Source organism: Oncorhynchus mykiss, chromosome 19, assembly GCF_057628025.1.
Source record: "Oncorhynchus mykiss isolate SJ-2025 chromosome 19, ASM5762802v1, whole genome shotgun sequence".
Classification (NCBI taxonomy): Eukaryota; Metazoa; Chordata; class Actinopteri; order Salmoniformes; family Salmonidae; genus Oncorhynchus; species Oncorhynchus mykiss.
Window position 1 is genome coordinate 30,968,275 of NC_143040.1, and position 21,056 is coordinate 30,989,330.

Genomic DNA, 21,056 nt, shown 5'->3' on the forward strand with positions numbered 1-21,056 from the left:
GAGTATTCTGGTTCAGAAAATCAGCCTACAGTGTGTGGGAGTTTTTCGGCTATAGCTGTGGGATTCTAAATCAGATTTTGGCCATGGAAGTGGACATGCAAGAAGGGCATATGATGAGGGGGAGGGGGCAGGCTTGGCTAGGGAGTCGAGGTGTGTGCGCGCGTGTGTGAGTACGCCTGTGACTTGGCAGTCTTGGCAGTGGAGATAAGAAGTGTGATTAGGATGGGGAGATGGTCTGAGGGGCTTTCCATTAGAAAATGGGGAGTTGTCACTGCGCTGCCAATACAAGTTGGCGGCATACACATGCAGAACACTAATGGTGACTAACACTTCATTATAGCCTACATACAGTGGGGCAAAAAAGTATTTAGTCAGCCACCAATTGTGCAAGTTCTCCCACTTAAAAAGATGAGAGAGGCCTGTAATTTTCATCATAGGAACACTTCAACTGTGACAGACAAAATGAAAAAAAAAATCCAGAAAATCACATTGTAAGATATTTAAATGAATTTATTTGCAAATTATGGTGGAAAATAAGAATTTGGTCAATAACAAAAGTTTATCTCAATACTTTGTTATATACCCTTTGTTGGCAATGACAGAGGTCAAACGTTTTCTGTAAGTCTTCACAAGGTTTTGTGTTTTGGCCCATTCCTCCATGCAGATCTCCTCTAGAGCAGTGATGTTTTGAGGCTGTTGCTGGGCAACTCCATCCAAAGATTTTCTATGGGGTTGAGATCTGGAGACTGGCTAGGCCACTCCAGGACCTTGAAATGCTTCTTACGAAGCCACTCCTTCGTTGCCCGGGCGGTGTGTTTGGGATCATTGTCATGCTGAAAGACCCAGCCCATCTTCAATGCCCTTGCTGATGGAAGGAGATTTTCACTCAAAATCTCACGATACATGGCCCCATTCATTCTTTCCTTTACACGGATCATTCGTCCTGGTGCCTTTGCAGAAAAACAGCCCCAAAGCATGATGTTTCCACCCCCATGCTTCACAGTAGGTATGGTGTTCTTTGGATGCAACTCAGCATTCTTTGTCCTCCAAACACGACGAGTTTAGTTTTTACCAAAAAGTTATATTTTGGTTTCATCTGACCATGTGACATTCTCCCAATCTTCTTCTGGATCATCCAAATGCTCTCTAGCAAACTTCAGACGGGCCTGGACATGTAATGGCTTAAGCAGGGGGACACATCTGGCACTGCAGGATTTGAGTCCCTGGCGGCGTAGTGTGTTACTGATGGTAGGCTTTGTTACTTTGGTCCCAGCTCTCTGCAGGTCATTCACTAGGTCCCCCCGTGTGGTTCTGGGATTTTTGCTCATCGTTCTTGTGATCATTTTGACCCCACTGGGTGAGATCTTGCGTGGAGCCCCAGATCGAGGGAGATTGTCAGTGGTCTTGTATGTCTTCCATTTTCTAATAATTGCTCCCACAGTTGATTTCTTCAAACCAAGCTGCTTACCTATTGCAGATTCAGTCTTCCCAGCCTGGTGCAGGTCTACAATTTTGTTTCTGGTGTCCTTTGACAGCTCTTTGGTCTTGGCCATAGTGGAGTTTGGAGTGTGACTGTTTGAGGTTGTGGACAGGTGTCTTTTATACTGATAACAAGTTCAAACAGGTGCCATTAATACAGGTAATGAGTGGAGGACAGAGGAGCCTCTTAAAGAAGAAGTTGCAGGTCTGTGAGAGCCAGAAATATTGCTTGTTTGTAGGTGACCAAATACTTATTTTCCACCATAATTTGCAAATAAATTCATAAAAAATCCTACAATGTGATTTTCTGGATTTTTTTTCTCATTTTGTCTGTCATAGTTGAAGTGTACCTATGATGAAAATTACAGGCCTCTCTCATCTTTTTAAGTGGGAGAACTTGCACAATTGGTGGCTGACTAAATACTTTTTTGCCCCACTGTAGCTAGGCATTAACCCAGGGGAGATACATTATTATTTATGTAATTATGTAAATATATTTGAACATGTCATATGTGGCTCAGTTGGCAAAGCATGGTGCTTGCAGTTTTAGGATTGTGGGTTTGAATCCTGCTGGGGCCACCTGTATGAAAATGTATGCACACACTACTGTAAATTGCATAAGATTAAAGCATCCACCCTAATTTGTCTCCAGGTGTGTCTTGTTTTGAGGGTTGGGATGCACCTGGAAACAATAATTAGGACGTGATGCACTTTGTCAAAGTACTGTTAGTGCAGACAGGTACAGCGCATTCGGAAAGTATTCAGACCCCTTTTTCCACATTTTGTTACATTACAGCCTTAATCTAAAATGGATTAAATACAATGTTTTCCTCATCAATCTACACGCAATAGCCCGTATTGACAAAGCGAAAACAGGTTTTTAGAAATTTTGGCAAATGTGTTAAAAAAGTTAAACAGAAATACCTTATTTCCATAAGTATTCAGACCTTTTTCTATGAGACTCGAAAATTGAGCTCAGGTGCATTCTGTTTCCATTAATCATCCTTGACATGTTTCTACAACTTGATTGGAGTCCACTTATGGTAAATTCAATTGATTGGACATGATTTGGAAAGGCACACACCTGTCTATATAAGGACTCATAGTTGACAGTGCATGTCATGCCAAACACCAAGCCATGAGGTTGAAGGAATATTCCGTAGAGCTCCGAGACAGGATTGTGTCGAGGCACAGACCCGGGGAAGGGTACCAAAAAATGTCTGCAGCATTGAAGGTCCCCAAGAACACAGTGGTCTCCATCATTCTTAAATGGAAGAAGTTTTGAACCACCAAGACTCTTCCTACACTCTAAAAATAAAAGGTTCCTAGAGTATCCTTTAGGAGTTCTTCAAAATAAAACTGTGGGGGAACCTCTCTAAGTTCTCCAAAGAACCCTATAAAATGGTTCCTCAATGGACCCCTTTCAATGGATCCTCGAATAACCTTTTGAAGAACCTGATTTTAGTGGTAAAGCAGAATATACAATTCCAACGATGATAAACTCCCAGCCGAGCCTACGTCCAATGGGTAGATCCTCTGGCATGTTGATTTTTAAACCTTTTTTATCAACGCATACATTTTTTGCAAATGTATGCCTTTATTACGATATTATTTATATTGCCTGAATACTCAACGATGATTAACACCACAGTTATGTGTGCTTCTGTCAGGGTTGTGGTCAAATGCATGTCATTTAAAGTCCATTGAGCAATTGAACAAAAATCCAATTCATTTTGAAAATGTTCCTTATTGCAAAAGCATGTAACAGAATTTGGGTATTCCAGAACTGTAATTTGCATGTAAATAAACATAACCCTGTTTTATGTTTTTAACACTGCAGATAGAATGCTCTGAGTGCCAGAGATGGTACCATTCAGCTTGTCTGGGGATGACAAGGAAGGATTTCAACAAAGGCAAAATAGAACATGATTGGAAGGGGCCTCTTTGCTGTTAAATTAGAGACGTTTAAATAAATTACTGTTGTACCTTGTAACTACTTTAAATGTGTAACTGCTGCACTAAAAATGCAAACAGTGATTTGGTATACAATTTAAGATTGTAAACCTTGTCTAACTTCAGATAGAGCAAATTGCACTTGAAATTAACATTTCTTTAAAGTTATTGCAAATAAATGCATATTTTAACTTTTTTCTCAGACAATCACTGAATTAGATTTCTTCATCTTTAAATGCAATTTTTGAGATTTTATGTATTTCTGTCAAATCAAAACTGGATTTCTATTCAAGGCAAAGGTTGTAAAAGTATACTAGACATTTATAGAATAAATCATATCTAGTTTGATGTTTATGTGACAAATGGTGAATTAGTTATTGATTTATGCCGTAGTAGCAGCCTACAAGGTATTGCATACTGATACATTTTTTAAGAGCTCAACCTACTCGCGCATCGATTGGCCAGGTGGACTCTTCTGTCGGTTTTCATTGGTTTGTGGTAATAGTATTTCACTCATATTTTGCCATGTAATTTCCTATGAATATTGTGTGTGGTTGCTGGCGTAGGTGCGGATCATTTATAACATACGAAGTGGAGAAAGACAGTTGTCCAGACGAGAGGATGCGCATAAAATAATCTATTTTTTCTCCTCGCTCCCTTGTGAATGCCATGATGTGGGAATGGAATTTCTAACTGAGGCAGGAGTTTGCGTGTCCAAATGTAGACATTTGCATGTAACAAAGAGAAGAGGATAAACCACTAAGAATGTTTTGCACAAAATTGAAAGACCTGAAAATCTCTGGAGAATGTCCATTCGCCGGTATTGGTCGTGTGGACGAACCCGGAGACTTTGAGGAACGTACAAGTGACCATACCGGGGATGTACTGGCAATTTCCAAGGATGTGTATGGACATGTATCGGAGGTGCTACCTCAAAGGAAGACAAGCAAGACTAGAGTCAATCTTCATTCATTAGGGGAGAGCATCCGCAAGTTAGTATGTCCCGAGGTAAATTGAGATTGTGCTACAATAAATAAATGTCTCAAAAATAGAATCAGAATTGACTGTTGTGCACCGTTGTTGAGTGTCGTCTCAGAAGAGAGCAGTTTATACCATGGAACATGTACAGTAACCTATCGGAACTAATCTCGAACCAAATGATTTGTTTGCTGTTGTGTTAATGTGATTGCAATGGGCCAAACTATAAGATTTCTTATACACATATATTGTCAATAAACTTCTGGACTTGTTGTTTTCCAGTTTCAAAGACTGCATACTGCCTTTCTGCAAATGATGAAACAGCATACGTTAGACAAGAAATGGTAAGAACTAAGTCCAATAAATGCTGGCGAAATTAACGATTTAAACTATTCTGCCCTGATATTTAATTATTGTCAAAGGTCATGATTATAAGAAATGACTATGTTCAGTTATGTTCAATTGAATGCGGTCAGCTATTATTCTTATTGAATACCTATTGACTGCGTGCCATGCATGGATGCCCCATGCATAACGACCTATATATGGTCAATCAGCAAGATGGCTTTGAAGAGAATACAAGGAATAGGAAAAATAGTCAAACCTTTGGTTAAGAAACAGTTTTTCATAACATTACATTGGATTTCATGGAATAGGATATCTAAACCCATTCATTCATGTGGTGAGTGCAGTGCTTACTAATATAACACTGATGTCATTTCTATCCACAGCCCTTCCGTGTGTTATGCAGACATCTGTCAAGATAGGACCTTTGATCGACCAGAGCATTTACTGGAGATCATGAAGAATTATTCTCTCAAAACAGGTATTGTGAAGGTGATCAAATTCAAACAACACTGAACATGAGTTGCTTTTATTCCGTTGTGGGTGTTGTTAACATCTGTTATATTCATGCCTCTGTGAAACAAGACACATTTGTACCTTGTGTGGACAATACAAATATTCTATTCTATTGTTTTCTATTCTTATCTACAGTATTGTATTGTATTTTTATTTACATCATGTTATTCTATTCTATTACATTTGCTCTCCTTTTACGACCAGGTATTCACATGGACGCTTTGAAAGTCTCCCTTGGCGAGGAGCTGTTCCAAACGTGCTTCGAAGAGGACAGCCATATTCTGCGGGTGGTGGGGGGAGCCCTCAGTGACTTCCTGAACAGCTTCAATGTCCTGTTGAAACAGGGCATCGTCCCAAACCCGCCAGAACCAGCCGCTCTGCAAGCCAACCTAGACAGAATAACAGATAATGTAAACAACGAAACAGCGTCGGTGCTGTGCCTGGACAAGGATCTGGGTCTGCACACCGTCTACTACTTCAACCCCGGGCAGACCACGGAGTTCTTCTTCCCTGGGGTCATCAAGGCGGCTGCCCGCCTGCTCTACGACACCACCGTGGAGGTGTTCATGGACATGGAGATGGACCTTCAAGGAGGCACCAAGGAGAGCGTAGGCCCCTTGCAGTTCCAAGCTGGGCCCCGGCAGCCCAGCCTGCTCTACTCGGTGGTGGTGAAGGATGCCAAGAGCCTGAGCCCCAGTCCCATGAGGGCCACGTCGGTTGGGACCATGCCCACCTCGCTCTTCTCCTCCACCTTCCCTTTCCACCTCTTTCTGGATCAGGACCTGGGCTTGTTGCAAATCGGGGACGGCCTCCGGAAGAGGCTTAGCCGGAAGGATGGCCTGAGGCGGCCCGCTGCCTTCCAGGAGAACTTTGCCATCGTCACACCCCAGATCAGGTGCACCTTCCAAGGCATCTTGACTATGCTGAACACACAGTTCATCATTCGGATAAAGCACCAAGGGGGCTCCATGGCCGATGACACAGGGAGGGTATGACCCTGTTTTGACTGGATATCAGACCTGGGTTCAAATAGTATTTGAAGTCTTGAGTGATGCTTCATTGAGCTCGCCTGGTTCAATGGAACCAAGTGCAAACCCACCTATTCGGCAGTCCAGGCAGGCTCAAGCTAACCTAACATAGCAGCCATAGAAAGACGCCTGAGTGGAGGTCCCACTATTGCTTTTCAGTGCAAAGTTAGGTGGAAAATACTGTATCCCTTGAAACATCCACTTTCTGTTGACTCAAGCAAACACTCAAAGTCTTTGATTTGCAAAACCATTTGAACTCAGGTCTGCTGGATATGACCCCTTGGAGTTGAGACGAATGCCTAACAAGGTTAAGGTTGTCTAATGCAGGTTTGATGTTAAAAATAGCCCTTCAGAAAGGCAAAATGCCACGTTGTTAATTAGTATGTGCTAATTAGCGGAATGCTCCCCCTGAGGTAGAGAACAATATAAGCCCAGGATGGAATTGGACAGCCGGGTCTCATAGACTAGACGTAACATAGTAAATCTAAATCCGGGACACTAAAATGAATATGATATGGTACGTTTGGTATGGTTACATAAGACGGATGGTTACTTAAGGCATAAAAAAAAGTAGGGAGGTTGGTCACGGTGGATGGGTAGGCGTATAACGCAAAGGTTGCAAGTTCAAATCTCATCACAGACAACATTGGCTAATTAGCAACTTTTCAACTAGGTACTAATTTTAGCTACTTTGCAACTACTTAGAATGTTAGCTAACACATCCCCTAACCCTAACCGTAACCCTTTTATCTAACCATTTCTCTAACCATAATTATTAAAGCTAATCCTAACCTTAACCCTTTAACCTAACTCCTAAACTTAACTCTAACCTTAACCCCTAACCCCTAGCCTAGTTAATGTTAGCCAGCCAGCAAATGTTAGCCACCTAGCTAGAATTCGTAACATGTCATACGTTTTGCAAATTCGTAACATATAGTACATTTTGCAAATTGTTAACAAAAAGGACATTTGCAAATTCGTAACATATAATATGAATTGTAATTCATAACATGTCATACAAAATGGCTGATGGACATCAACAAATGAATATATACCATACCAAACATAACATATTAAATGTGTCTTGGATTTACGTTAAGAATAATATGAAATGCTCTGAGAACCAGGTTGAATTGGAGGCACTATGTCAAATCAGTTCACCCATCAAAGTCTCTTATTTCTTCCAGTGAGTCAGACCATTTGTAGAACTACAAAGATATTCTGTCAACAGAAATAAATGAATTAGGTGTGACCATTCGCCTCATGCAGCGCGACACATGTCCTTTGCATAGAGTTGATCAGGCTGTTGATTTTGGGATTTTGCTGTGCTGCTAGAGATTATTGTCTTGCTGGAAGATCCACTTGATCTTGTATTCTTAACAGTCCTCTGCCTCCTGGCAGCGGCAACCAGGTTTTTGGCTAAAATGTCCTGGTACTTGGTAGTTCATGATGCCATTGACTTTGACAATGGCCCCAGAACTAGTGGAAGCAAAATATCCCCATAACATCAAAGATCCACCACAATATTTTACAGTAGGTATGAGGTTATTTTCTACAAATGATTCGTTCTTTTGATGCTAAACCCACCACTGGTGTGAGTGTCAAAAGCTCTATTTTCATGTCATCTGACCATAGCACTGGTTCCAATTCAATTGCCAATACTGGTTAGCAAAGCTATTTTTCTTCCATTGGTCCTTGGGCCCTTGTTAACTTTACCAAGTATCAGGACATTTTGACCAAAAACCTGGTTGCCTTTGCCAGGAGGCTGAAACTTGGCCGCAAGTGGATCTTCCAGCAGGAAAATAACCACTTAGCACACATCAAAATCCACAAAGAAATGGTTAACTGACCACAAAATCAACATTTTGCAATGGCCATCTCAGTCTCCATACTTGAACCCCATTGAAAACCTGTGGTTTGAATTGAAGAGGGCATTGAATTGAATATATCAGTCCACAAGAGCAGATGAAGGATATAAAGGATCTGGAAAGATTCTGTATGGAGGAATGGTCTAAGATCCCTCCCAGTGTGTTCTCCAGTCTCATAAAACATTTTAGATAAAAGCTCCGTGCCGTTATCCTTGCAAGGGGAGGGTGGTGGAGTTTTGAAAACAAGGGGTGCCCATATATATTTTTTAATGACTTGTTAAACAAAATCTCTTTCTCTGAACAATTGTATTTGAGAATACAATGTAGCTCACTATTTGTATAATTTATTTTATACAGTCTTTTTTGCTAATCTTTATCAAGTGTGCCAATAATTTTGGACATGACTGTGTATGTACCATTTAGCATGGAGTACCCGGACAAAGCCATTTATCTCATGTCTTGTTTCCCTCTCTTCTAGCTCATGGACCTGAAAGGCCAGATGATCTGCATCTCAGAGTCTAATGTCATCCTCTTCCTGGGCTCGCCGTGCGTAGACAAGCTGGAGGAGCTGACTGGCCGTGGCCTCTACCTGTCTGACATCCCCATCCACAACGCCCTGCGTGACGTGGTCCTGGTGGGCGAGCAGGCCAAGGCCCAAGATGGCTTGAAGAAGCGCCTAGGCAAGGCCAAGGCGGCCCTGGAGCACGCTCACCTCGCCCTGGAGGAAGAGAAGAAGAGGACAGTGGATCTGCTTTTCACCATTTTCCCGGGGACGGTGGCCCAGGAACTTTGGCAAGGCCACACGGTGGATGCCAGGGAGTTTGAGCATGTCACCATGCTGTTCTCGGACATCGTAGGCTTCACGGCCGTGTGCTCACGATGCACGCCTATGCAGGTGGTCACCATGCTCAATGAGCTGTACACACGCTTTGACCACCACTGCGGGGAGCTGGATGTATACAAGGTGTGTTACAGCAAGGCCCAAGGAAACTCAATCAAAATCAGATTTACCGGATACAACTAAACATTGTGGTTATGCTTTATTTTACAAAGTGCCTGGTAATTACTTGGAATGATGAAGGTGAAATTAAATTCATAATAATAACCACAGAATACATTTGTTTATGGGGATAGATTGAATTAATTGAAACACTATGCACCACCCACCATTTGGTACAATGTAGTGTGTGGAATTCCTCCCAATTAAGTACCAGAAAGTACCAGGTTATAATATAATTACTCAGTAAAACAGCAGTTAAAATGGAACAGCAAAAATGGCCTTACAGTGTAAGAAAGCAAGATTAGGTTTTTTATACAGCAAAAATTTACATTATTGAGAAATGGACTCCAAATGTGCCCAAATGTTGCTATAGTCTTATTCCACAACCCTTGTTACCGGTTTTGGATTGAATGAATAAGGCCCTCTATATAATCTTATGTTAATATCAACCGTTTATTTTTAGAACAACAATTTATGTTGTTGACTACAGACCCTTGCTGGCATTCCCATATTATGTTGATCCCATCATGAATACAGCTTCATTTGAATTGAATTAGCCATGGAGGTCTTAAGGTAAGATATGCTTCATGTTGCTCTTCGATAGCGTTTCATAAGAACGTGTTTACTGATATGAATCATTTGAGAGTGGAGGCTTGTCTACCTCATGCTTTTGCATAATTTAGCAATAATTCATCAATGTATTAATATAGACAATACTCAACAGTTATGTCTTGACCAAAGCAATTTAGAGAGAATAATAGTTGTGTATTCTTAAGTCATCAATAATTAAAAGGTCTACTCCAGAATAAGAGTAGGATCCATATAAAACAGATGCACAGGCTCCAAAAAGGGGAAAGATCATGGTTGTTTCTTCTTCTGTGATTTAGGCACAAAAGTACTTTAAGTTCATGGTAGAAAAGTAATTTTCGTTGCGTTCTCTCATAGATTCCACAAGTATTGGACAAAAATGACACAATTCCACCATTTTATTTGGGTTTATTATTTCTTAAAGAACAGACTGTACTTGTCTCATGGCCAAACTTGCTTGCTCTCAGCCAACTGTCTTGTAATCTGCGGGGAGCTTGGTTAATGTAATCAGTGTGTCACTGAAGTATAACAGAGGAGAGCAGCATGTCTGACAGATCTTTCGTAAAGTACTGGGAAGTCAGAGGTTCCTTTAGGACCTCTGTTTCCACTCCCGATCCAAAAATAGATTTTGTCTGCTTTCCAAATGGCACTCTAGTCCCTTTATATTGCACTACAAACACTGTATAGAATGCCATTTGGGACATTCGACTTTGTTCACCTCAACCACTACCACACAACTGTCGAGTGCTCTCCTGCTCCAGAGTAAAACACCTCCCAGAAGAACTATTTTGATGCTAATTCACACTGATTAAATTGGCCCTGTTGATTGTTTTAATGTGCTAGTGTTCGAATGTGTCAACATCTCTACCCGTAGGGGAAGACTGTGTGACAAATTAAAATAGGTACAGTAGTTTTTGCTCACTTGATTTGACGTGTTTTCCATTACTTGTGCTTCTCATTAGGAGGTTATGAATTGGAATGGTCTAACGCGCACAAATCAAGGAATTAAAAGGGCTAAAAAAAACAATCCTTCAACATAAAGTACTATGCATACACCATACAACTATTATTCTCTCTCTATACAGTCAATGTATAAATTAAGAACAGGGTCTGTAGACCATGGGGGCAGGTCTTAAATAAAAAAAGTTTAATAGTATTAAACAAGATATTATACAAGTCTTGTGATGAAGTCAACTGTATGTCATGTAGTTTGCCTATGGGATATTAAACTATTCTATTCTACTGTATCTAGGTGGAGACTATCGGTGATGCGTACTGTGTGGCTGGTGGCTTGCACAAGGAGAGCGAGACTCACGCAGTGCAGATTGCCCTCATGGCGCTGAAGATGATGGAGCTGTCCGATGAGGTCAGGACGCCCACTGGCGAGCCAATCAAGGTGAGTGTTACGGCTTACCTTCTTCACAGTGTGAAACCATCAATGGAAAGACCCTTTCAGAACGGCACTGAGTAGCACAGGAAGTTGCCTGGACAGTTTTGTACACAAAATAGATTTTCACGCTTTTCTACTGTTATGCAATTTGCTCAAAATGTAGATAAAGTTGTTCCCTGGTAGCTGGTTTTTATTTATATCAAGAATGACAATATTTTCATCTGAAAGAGAGCAACTCTCCATTTGGGCTGATCTATGACACGCTAGCACCTGCCCCATTAAGAGGGGAATGAGGCGACCTCAGAGTAATTTTATTCACACACACAGACAGAGATGTACATGGGGCTGAAGAATGGTAATGGTTCTGAAACAGGAGAAATAGAGGTAATGGATACAATGTACACAATACAATAAGGGTTTCCAACATTTTCCCCTTTTTCCCCATTTTCCCCTTTTCACATTTGATTAGTTATTGTTTATTGAGATAGCCTATATTAAATACACCACCAGCTTTTATAATTGATTTTATTATTTTGTTTAACTTGACAGACCTTGACAGAACTCATTACATCTTTTAGGTAGGCTATTTAATTATAATAATAATAATTTTGGAACTCTAGACTCGATTTCCCCAAAGGTTCTTCCGCTACCAAATATGTTTTATTATGACAATTTATATAAACTCTCAATTTAATTATACATATTCTCTTTTTCAGAAATTGATTAGATCAATTGATCGCGATAGAGTCACACATTGTATAAGATTACTTCCCAGCCCCCCAAGTGGGGCAGTGGTCTAAAGCCACTAGAGATTCTGGGTTTGAGTCCAGGCTCTGTTGCAGCTGGCTGTGACAGGGAGACCCATGGGGCGGAGCACAATTGGCCCAGCGTTGTCTGGGTTAGGGGAGGGTTTGGCCGGCAGGGATGTCCTTGTCCCATTGCAGTGTACAGTGTTTCGATGAGACAAGACTGTAACTACCAATTGGATACCACGAAATTGGGGATAAAAACACAGATTATGGACCCAAAGAGTCAGTGATCCATGAATTGGATTCGTTCACTTTGCTACAGTTAATCATTAGCGTCATTGAACACAAAACAAGGGGTACACTACAAAGCAGGATCAAGGAGTTAGCCCGCTCTTTAGGAGAAGTTTAGCTTTCCTAATGAACTAGAAAATCAATAGTTATTTCTGGTTGTTTATCCAAAGTAGCTGGCTAACTCATAGATCCTGCTTTGTATTAGAGGACGACCGATTAATCGGAATGGCCGATTAATCAGGGCCGATTTCAAGTTTTCATAACAATCGCAAATCGGTAATTTTGTACACCGATTTGGCCCATTTTTTTTTTTTTTTTTACACCTTTATTTAATCTTTATTTAACTAGGCAAGTCAGTTAAGAACACATTCTTATTTTCAATGACAGCCTAGGAACGATGGGTTAACTGCCTCGTTCAGGGGCAGAATGACAGATTTTTACCTTGTCAGCTCGGGGGATTCAATCTTGCAACCTTACAGTTAACTAGTCCAACGCTCTAACCACCTGATTACATTGCACTCCACGAGGAGCTTGCCTGTTAAGCGAATGCAGTAAGCCAAGGTAAGTTGCTAGCTAGCATTAAACTTATCTTATAAAAAACAATCAATCAATCATAATCACTAGTTAACTACACATGGTTGATGATATTACTAGTTTATCTAGCGTGTCCTGCATTGCATATAATCAATGCGGTGCGTATCGTTGCTCCAATGTGTACCTAAACATAAACATCAATGCCTTTCTTAAAATCAATACACACAAGTATATATTTTTAAACCTGCATATTTAGCTAAAAGAAATCCAGGTTAGCAGGCAATATTAACCAGGTGAAATTGTGTAGCTTCTCTTGCGTTCGTTGCACGCAGAGTCAGTGTATATGCAACAGTTTGGGCCGCCTAATTTGCCAGAATTTTACGTAATTATGACATAACATTAAAGGTTGTGCAATGTAACAGGAATATTTGGACTTATGGATGCCATCCGTTAGATAAAATACGGAACGGTTCCGTATTTCACTGAAAGAATAAACATCTTGTTTTCGAAATGATAGTTTCCAGATTTGACCATATTAATGACCTAAGGCTCGTATTTCTGTGTGTTATTATGTTATAACTAAGTCTATGATTTGATTTGATAGAGTAGTCTGACTGAGTGATGGTAGGCACTAGCAGGCTAGTAAGCATTCATTCAAACAGCACTTTCGTGCGTTTTGCCAGCAGTTGCCAGTATTTCTGTGTGTTATTATGTTATAACTAAGTCTATGATTTGATAGAGTAGTCTAACTGAGCGATGGTAGGCACCAGCAGGCTCGTAAGCATTCATTCAAACAGCACTTTCGTGCGTTTTGCCAGCAGTTCTGCTGTTTATGACTTCAAGCCTATCAACTCCCGAGATTAGGCTGGTGTAACCGACGTGAAATGGCTAGCTAGTTAGCGTGGTGCGCGCTAATAGCGTTTCAAGCGTCACTCGCTCTGAGACCTTGAAGTAGTTGTTCCGCTTGCTCTGCAAGGACCGCGGCTTTTGTGGAGCGATGTGTAACGATGCTTCAAGGGTGGCTGTTGTCGATGTGTTCCTGGTTCGAACCCAGGTATGGGTGAGGAGAGGGACGGAAGCTATACTGTTACACTGGCAATAAATACTAAAGTGCCTATAAGAACATCCAATAGTCAAAGATGAATGAAATACAAATGGTATAGAGAGAAATAGTCCTATAATTCCTATAATAACTACAACCTAAAACTTCTTACCTGGGAATATTGAAGACTCATATTAAAAGGAACCACCAGCTTTCATATGTTCTCATGTTCTGAGCAAGGAACTTGAACGTTAGCTTTCTTACATGGCACATATGGCACTTTTACTTTCTTCTCCAACACTTTGTTTTTGCATTATTTAAACCAAATTGAATATGTTTAATTATTTATTTGAGGCTAAATTGATTTTATTGGTGTATTATATTAAGTTAAAATAAGTGTTCATTCAGTATTGTTGTAATTATCATTTTTACAAATAAATAAAAAAATTGTCCGATTAATCGGTATCGGCCTTTTTTGGTCCTCCAATAATCGGTATCAGCATTGAAAAATCATAATCGGTTGACCTCTACTTTGTATACCCCTTTGGTTAGCATGCTCCAAAAAGCAGGCCTAAATCACATTCAGGTAACTTCTAAAACACAACTTTGTGCCCTGTGTGGTCAAGAAGGCGCTGCCTCTCGAACACACATACAGAACACACACACAGAACACACACATATAATGCTGCAATCCAACGCTCTCTGCTGTCTATCATGGGACTGCCCTACTCCTTCGGAGAGGATGTTAAACGGATATCTTGACTCTACGGTCATTACAATTTCACTCGAAAGAGTAGGGGTGTCCTGACCCCATTTCCATCATGGCCACCTAATCATCCCTGTCATTCCTAATTGGCATATGTCACCCCTCACCTCTACACCATGCTTTCTGATGTGTGCTGAGCCTTCCGGCACAAATGGTTGCCTTGCATGACCAAAGTGGGTGCCACATGGTGGTGGATGAGGTGAGTTTCCTCCCTACTATGAAAGCGCTTTGAGCATCTGGAAAATTGCTATATAAATGTGATTTCCCGAAAAGATATGAGTTGCAATGACTTGATTGTTCTTTAAAGAGTGTCTTGGAAATCTTACTTTTCGAATATACAAATATTTATATTGGATTTTAGTTGATTTCACCTTATAGCTGTCACTTCAAAGGAAAACTTAATATAATCAACAAAGCTTTGATTTAATGTTGTAGTTTTTCCCCTCAGCACAAATTATATATTTTTATTTACAGATGCGAATTGGCCTGCACACTGGCTCAGTTCTGGCCGGTGTTGTTGGCGTGATGATGCCGCGCTACTGTCTGTTTGGCAACAACGTCACATTGGCAAATAAGTTTGAGTCCTGTAGCGTACCTGGAAGAATCAACGTTAGCCCCACAACCCACAGGTGACTTAAAACTTCTGCAATTCCAAAATATTTTATAGTCAATTTCACTGCCAGATCTCCCTAAGCTCAGACACTAGCTAATGTTTTACATTTAAAAAATATTATATTTTGAAAAGTCTTGTGTTTACACTTTGCATTGATGATCACATGTATCATTATGATGTGGTTATAATGCATCATTGGACTTGTCATTAGCATGTATGTATTTATAATGTATTATTTTAATGTCTCATTCACTTGAATCACACTGTATATCACAAAAGTCACACAGTAAATTATGTTTTGTGTGGTGCTCTTCAAATGACAAACTACCTGACTCACTGTGATAATAAAAGATGCACTGGCATTCATCATAAGATAGACCATTAAACCCTATGTTGTCTACAGGTCTTGCCTGAATCTGTACTATTTGGTCATAGAATTTGAACCCTAATTTGGCTGCCCAACATTTGTCATAGTCACTAAAGCCAAGGTCTTTACTACAAACATTATTGGATGTTCAGTGTGGTCTCTTTATGGACACAGTTGAAAACAGTTTCACAAAACACTTGATTGGCCAGAAAGTTCACCCACCTGCATTCCCAAGTCTGAATCTGTCCCCGATTGAAAGGAAAGAATGAAAACCAGAAGGTGTATGGTTGTTCTCTCGGACTGTAATAGAATAGCCCTGGCATTGGGGCCTCTAAAAAGTGTGTCCAAACATTACCTGGGTATTTGGTAGCACTTCCATAAAGTCCTTCTTGCACCTGTGTAATAACACTGTAATTACTACATTAACAACATTGTTACATATTAACTGCGGTGCTCTTTATTATTATAATGCAGTTACTAAAGTAAGCTGTAACAATATGTTATAGTGTAATTACAGTGTAATTGGTTGATATGTTACTGTATATTTTTTGTAAGAAAGGCAAAACAACATTGTTCGTGTGTTTCAAGAGAACGTGTATAACTTCCTATCCAGTTGAGTTGCTTTTTGGTTTCAGCAACTGTGTTATACAATACATTCATACACACGTTCTCACAGTACAAGATAAATAGTTTATGTGGCCTTGCACAGGAAACAGGATCCAATGTTGATTGAATAGAGAGCCCCATAGCCCCCATTTCTATCTGCAGCACACACTAAAACGTTATATTTACATTCATAATGGTTCATTTGTTCTTTTGAGTTTCCAGATTGCTGAAAGATTGTCCAGAGTTCGTCTTCATTCCCCGGACCAGACAGGATCTTCCGCCAAACTTTCCGTCGGATATTCCTGGTGTTTGTTACTTCTTGGAGGATTTTGATCAATGGTCGGTCAAAACCACAAGTGACTGTGAGACTACTGAACCATGCTACAGCAATACAAACTTCATGGTTGAGAAAACATAGATAGATGATGAGACACAGCCACACCTGGGTTCAATTAATATTTGAAATCTTTGAGCGTTTGATTGAGCCTGCCTGGAGCGCCAAATTGGCAGAGTTTGCACTTTTAGCAATATTCCATTGCTTCCATCGTGCCATGCAAGCTCAATCGAGTAGAGTATTTGAAAGAAAACTAATATTTGTATCCAGGTCTAAATACAGCTAGCACCCGTTGCTGTAGATTTCTTTAGGGGATGTAGAAATGTTGATTATTCTCTTACAAAATCGCTAGATGTACATTTTGTATGCTTTCACTGGTTTATTCACCTCACCAGATTCACGTAATTTCTTAAAACTGTAATTATACTACAACTGCCTATGTAACTACCATGTAAATACATACAGGTATTAATCACACATTGGGATAGTCACCCAAATTACAAAATTACATATTGGTTTCCTTACCCTATAAGCAGTCTATGGACAAATTAAGAAAGCAATCCATGCTTTAATTTGGATTAACTGGTCTCCAAATGCAAGTCAATATCCCTGCATTTTTCGCCCCATCTTGTCCTTAGACTGCATACAGGCTAAGTGCCAAGGAAACCAATATGTCATTTTGGAATTTAGTTGAACTATCCGTTTAAAGAGAATTACACATGAACTAATGTCACGGCAATGCTAGAACACAATGAATGTGCTTCCATTCCAATTAATATTTATTACTGTGATTAGTTTTGTATTGTCCAAGCGACAATAAATATTGTGATTAACAGTTTTGTTCTACTACTCTGATGTTTGGAATATATTTTCAGTTTTCCTGCGAGCATAGTTATAGAACAGGTAACTGCCCAAATAATTGAAACACTAACATAAAATGCCTTAATAGGGCGTTGGGCCACAACGAGCCAGAATATCGTCAGTGCACCTTGGCATGGATTATATAAGTGTCTGGAAACTATTGGAGGGATGCAACACCATTCTTTCATGATACATTTGATCAGTTGATGTTTTGTTGAAAGTGGTGGAAAACGTTGTCTCAGGCTCCGTTCCAGAATCTCCCTTAAGTGTTCAATTGGGTTGAGATCTGGTGACTGAGCATATGGTTTACATAGTTTTCATGCTCATCAAACCATTCAGTGACTAGTCCTACCCTGTGAATGGAGGCATTGTCATCCTATGTGGCATAGCCATGGTAGCCAAAATAATGGCCTGCCCAGCATTTTTATACATGATCTTAAGCGTGATGGGATGTTAACTGCTTAACTAACTCAGGAACCACACTTATGTGGAAGCAGCTGCTTTCAATATACTTTGTATCCCTTATTTACTCAAGTGTTTTAATTATTTTGGCAGTTACAGTGCCTTGCGAAAGTATTCGGCCTCCTTGAACTTTGCGACCTTTTGCCACATTTCAGGCTTCAAACATAAAGATATAAAACTGTATTTTTTTGTGAAGAATCAACAACAAGTGGGACACAATCATGAAGTGGAACGACATTTATTGGATATTTCAAACTTTTTTAACAAATCAAAAACTGAAAAATTGGGTGTGCAAAATTATTCAGCCCCCTTAAGTTAATACTTTGTAGCGCCACCTTTTGCTGCGATTACAGCTGTAAGTCGCTTGGGGTATGTCTCTATCAGTTTTGCACATCGAGAGACTGACATTTTTTCCCATTCCTCCTTGCAAAACAGCTCGAGCTCAGTGAGGTTGGATGGAGAGCATTTGTGAACAGCAGTTTTCAGTTCTTTCCACAGATTCTCGATTGGATTCAGGTCTGGACTTTGACTTGGCCATTCTAACACCTGGATATGTTTATTTTTTAACCATTCCATTGTAGATTTTGCTTTATGTTTTGGATCATTGTCTTTTGGAAGACAAATCTCCGTCCTAGTCTCAGGTCTTTTGCAGACTCCATCAGGTTTTCTTCCAGAATGGTCCTGTATTTGGCTCCATCCATCTTCCCATCAATTTTAACCATCTTCCCTGTCCCTGCTGAAGAAAAGCAGGCCCAAACCATGATGCTGCCACCACCATGTTTGACAGTAGGGATGGTGTGTTCAGCTGTGTTGCTTTTACGCCAAACATAACGTTTTGCATTGTTGCCAAAAAGTTCAATTTTGGTTTCATCTGACCAGAGCACCTTCTTCCACATGTTTGGTGTGTCTCCCAGGTGGCTTGTGGCAAACTTTAAACAACACTTTTTATGGATATCTTTAAGAAATGGCTTTCTTCTTGCCACTCTTCCATAAAGGCCAGATTTGTGCAATATAAGACTGATTGTTGTCCTATGGACAGAGTCTCCCACCTCAGCTGTAGATCTCTGCAGTTCATCCAGAGTGATCATGGGCCTCTTGGCTGCATCTCTGATCAGTCTTCTCCTTGTATGAGCTGAAAGTTTAGAGGGACGGCCAGGTCTTGGTAGATCTGCAGTGGTCTGATACTCCTTCCATTTCAATATTATCGCTTGCACAGTGCTCCTTGGGATGTTTAAAGCTTGGGAAATCTTTTTGTCCAAATCCGCCTTTAAACTTATTCACAACAGTATCTCGGACCTGCCTGGTGTGTTCCTTGTTCTTCATGATGCTCTCTGCGCTTTTAACGGACCTCTGAGACTATCACAGTGCAGGTGCATTTATACGGAGACTTGATTACACACAGGTGGATTGTATTTATCATCATTAGTCATTTAGGTCAACATTGGATCATTCAGAGATCCTCACTGAACTTCTGGAGAGAGTTTGCTGCACTGAAAGTAAAGGGGCTGAATAATTTTGCACTCCCAATTTTTCAGTTTTTGATTTGTTAAAAAAGTTTGAAATATCCAATAAATGTCGTTCCACTTCATGATTGTGTCCCACTTGTTGTTGATTCTTCACAAAAAAATACAGTTTTATATCTTTATGTTTGAAGCCTGAAATGTGGCAAAAGGTCGCAAAGTTCAAGGGGGCCGAATACTTTCGCAAGGCACTGTACCTGTAGTTTGATATTACACTGCAACAATGTGAGGATCAAACATTTGCTCAAAGTTTGTTTTGTATTTTCACACAAAGGAGATTATGTTCAAAACTGCACTCTATTCCCTCTGGACCTCAAAGCCAGTTTTTTCATTCTAACCCCTCTAATCAGGGACTGATATAGATCTGGGACACCAGGTGGATGCAATTAATTACCTGCCTTAATTGACAGTGACCAGTTGTTGTTGGGGGTTAGCTGCCTTCCTTAAGGGCAGAACAGCAGATTTTTCCACCTTGCCAGCTCAGGGATTCGAACCAGAGACCTTTCAGTTACTGGCCAAATGCTCCTAACTGCTAGGCTACCTGCCAGGCTACCAGCCACTAGTGACCCTGGTCAAAAGTTGTGCACTACAATACATAGAGAACAGAATGCCATTTCAGACACCGACTTGATTGTGACAGATGTGATGGTAGGCCTAAAGGAGGAGATCAGATGCAATTAGGAAAGTGGAATGGGGTCAGGTAAGGAAGAAAACAACATTTATTTTGTTATGTTCTATTATTACAATCATGTAGCCCTCGGTCATTATAGGCTGCACAACTGCACACAAAACATGGATCAGTAAACAGGAGGTAAAACTTGTCCACCCCTCAATATTTTTAAAAAAAAGCAACAGAAACACTGATTCCGTCCCTAACAGCACCCGATTACCTATATAGTGCACTAGTTTTGTGCAGTGTACTGAAAATACAAGGCCCATCCAAGTTGACCTGTGAGTCAAAACCAGTGCAACAGCACAGCAGCTTTGACTAAACGACGGCGATTGTGTTCTTTCTTTGTCCTTTTTGGAACATCTTAAAAGATCTACAATCGATCTAAAAACAGTAATAAATGCTTTTATTAGTGGACATTTGATCAAATGTTTGCTTCAAAGAGGACATGTGACATGATAAGTATAGGCTTATATCTAAACACTAGACAAATGTTTATTGAACATTTAGACAAATATTTAGACAAATATTTATTAGACAAATATTTATTGAACTAGGCAAGTCTGTTAAGAACAAATTCTTATTTACAATGACGGCCTACCACGACCAAACCCAGACGACGCTGGGCCAATTGTGTGCCGCCCTATGGGACTCCCAATCACGGCCGGATGTGAATAGTCTGGATTCGAACCAGGGACTGTAGTGACGCCTCTAGCACTGAGATGGGCCCCCACTCGGGAGCCCAAAATATATAACATATACAGTACACAGACACACCTACTCATTCAAGGGTTTTTCTATGTTTTTACTATTTTCTACATTGTAGAATAATGGTAAAGACATCAAAACTATGAAATAACACATATGGAATCATGTAGGAACCAAAAAAGTGTCAAACAAATAAAAAAAGAAAAAGGGGGAAGCTTGCAAGCAGAAGAACACCATCCCAACAGTGAAGCACGGGGGTGGCAGCATCATGTTGTGGGGCTGCTTTGCTGCAGGAGGGACTGGTGCACTTCACAAAATTGATGGCATCATGAGAAATGAAAGTTATGTGGATATATTGAAGCAACATCTCTAGACATCAGTCAGGAAG

The 21,056-nt window shown here is 40.3% G+C and overlaps 1 protein-coding gene across 1 annotated transcript; it reads left to right on the plus strand.

The window, feature by feature from the left end:
• The first annotated feature begins 3,851 nt into the window (after positions 1-3,851).
• LOC110497490 (guanylate cyclase soluble subunit alpha-1) lies at positions 3,852-17,278 on the plus strand. Its single transcript, XM_021573620.3, has 8 exons — positions 3,852-4,440; positions 4,693-4,754; positions 5,142-5,236; positions 5,476-6,260; positions 8,646-9,131; positions 11,008-11,151; positions 15,002-15,156; positions 16,336-17,278. Exons 1-8 carry the CDS (start codon positions 4,198-4,200, stop codon positions 16,529-16,531), a joined length of 2,166 nt encoding a protein of 721 aa, XP_021429295.3. The 5' UTR covers positions 3,852-4,197; the 3' UTR covers positions 16,532-17,278.
• The last annotated feature ends 3,778 nt before the right edge of the window (positions 17,279-21,056 follow it).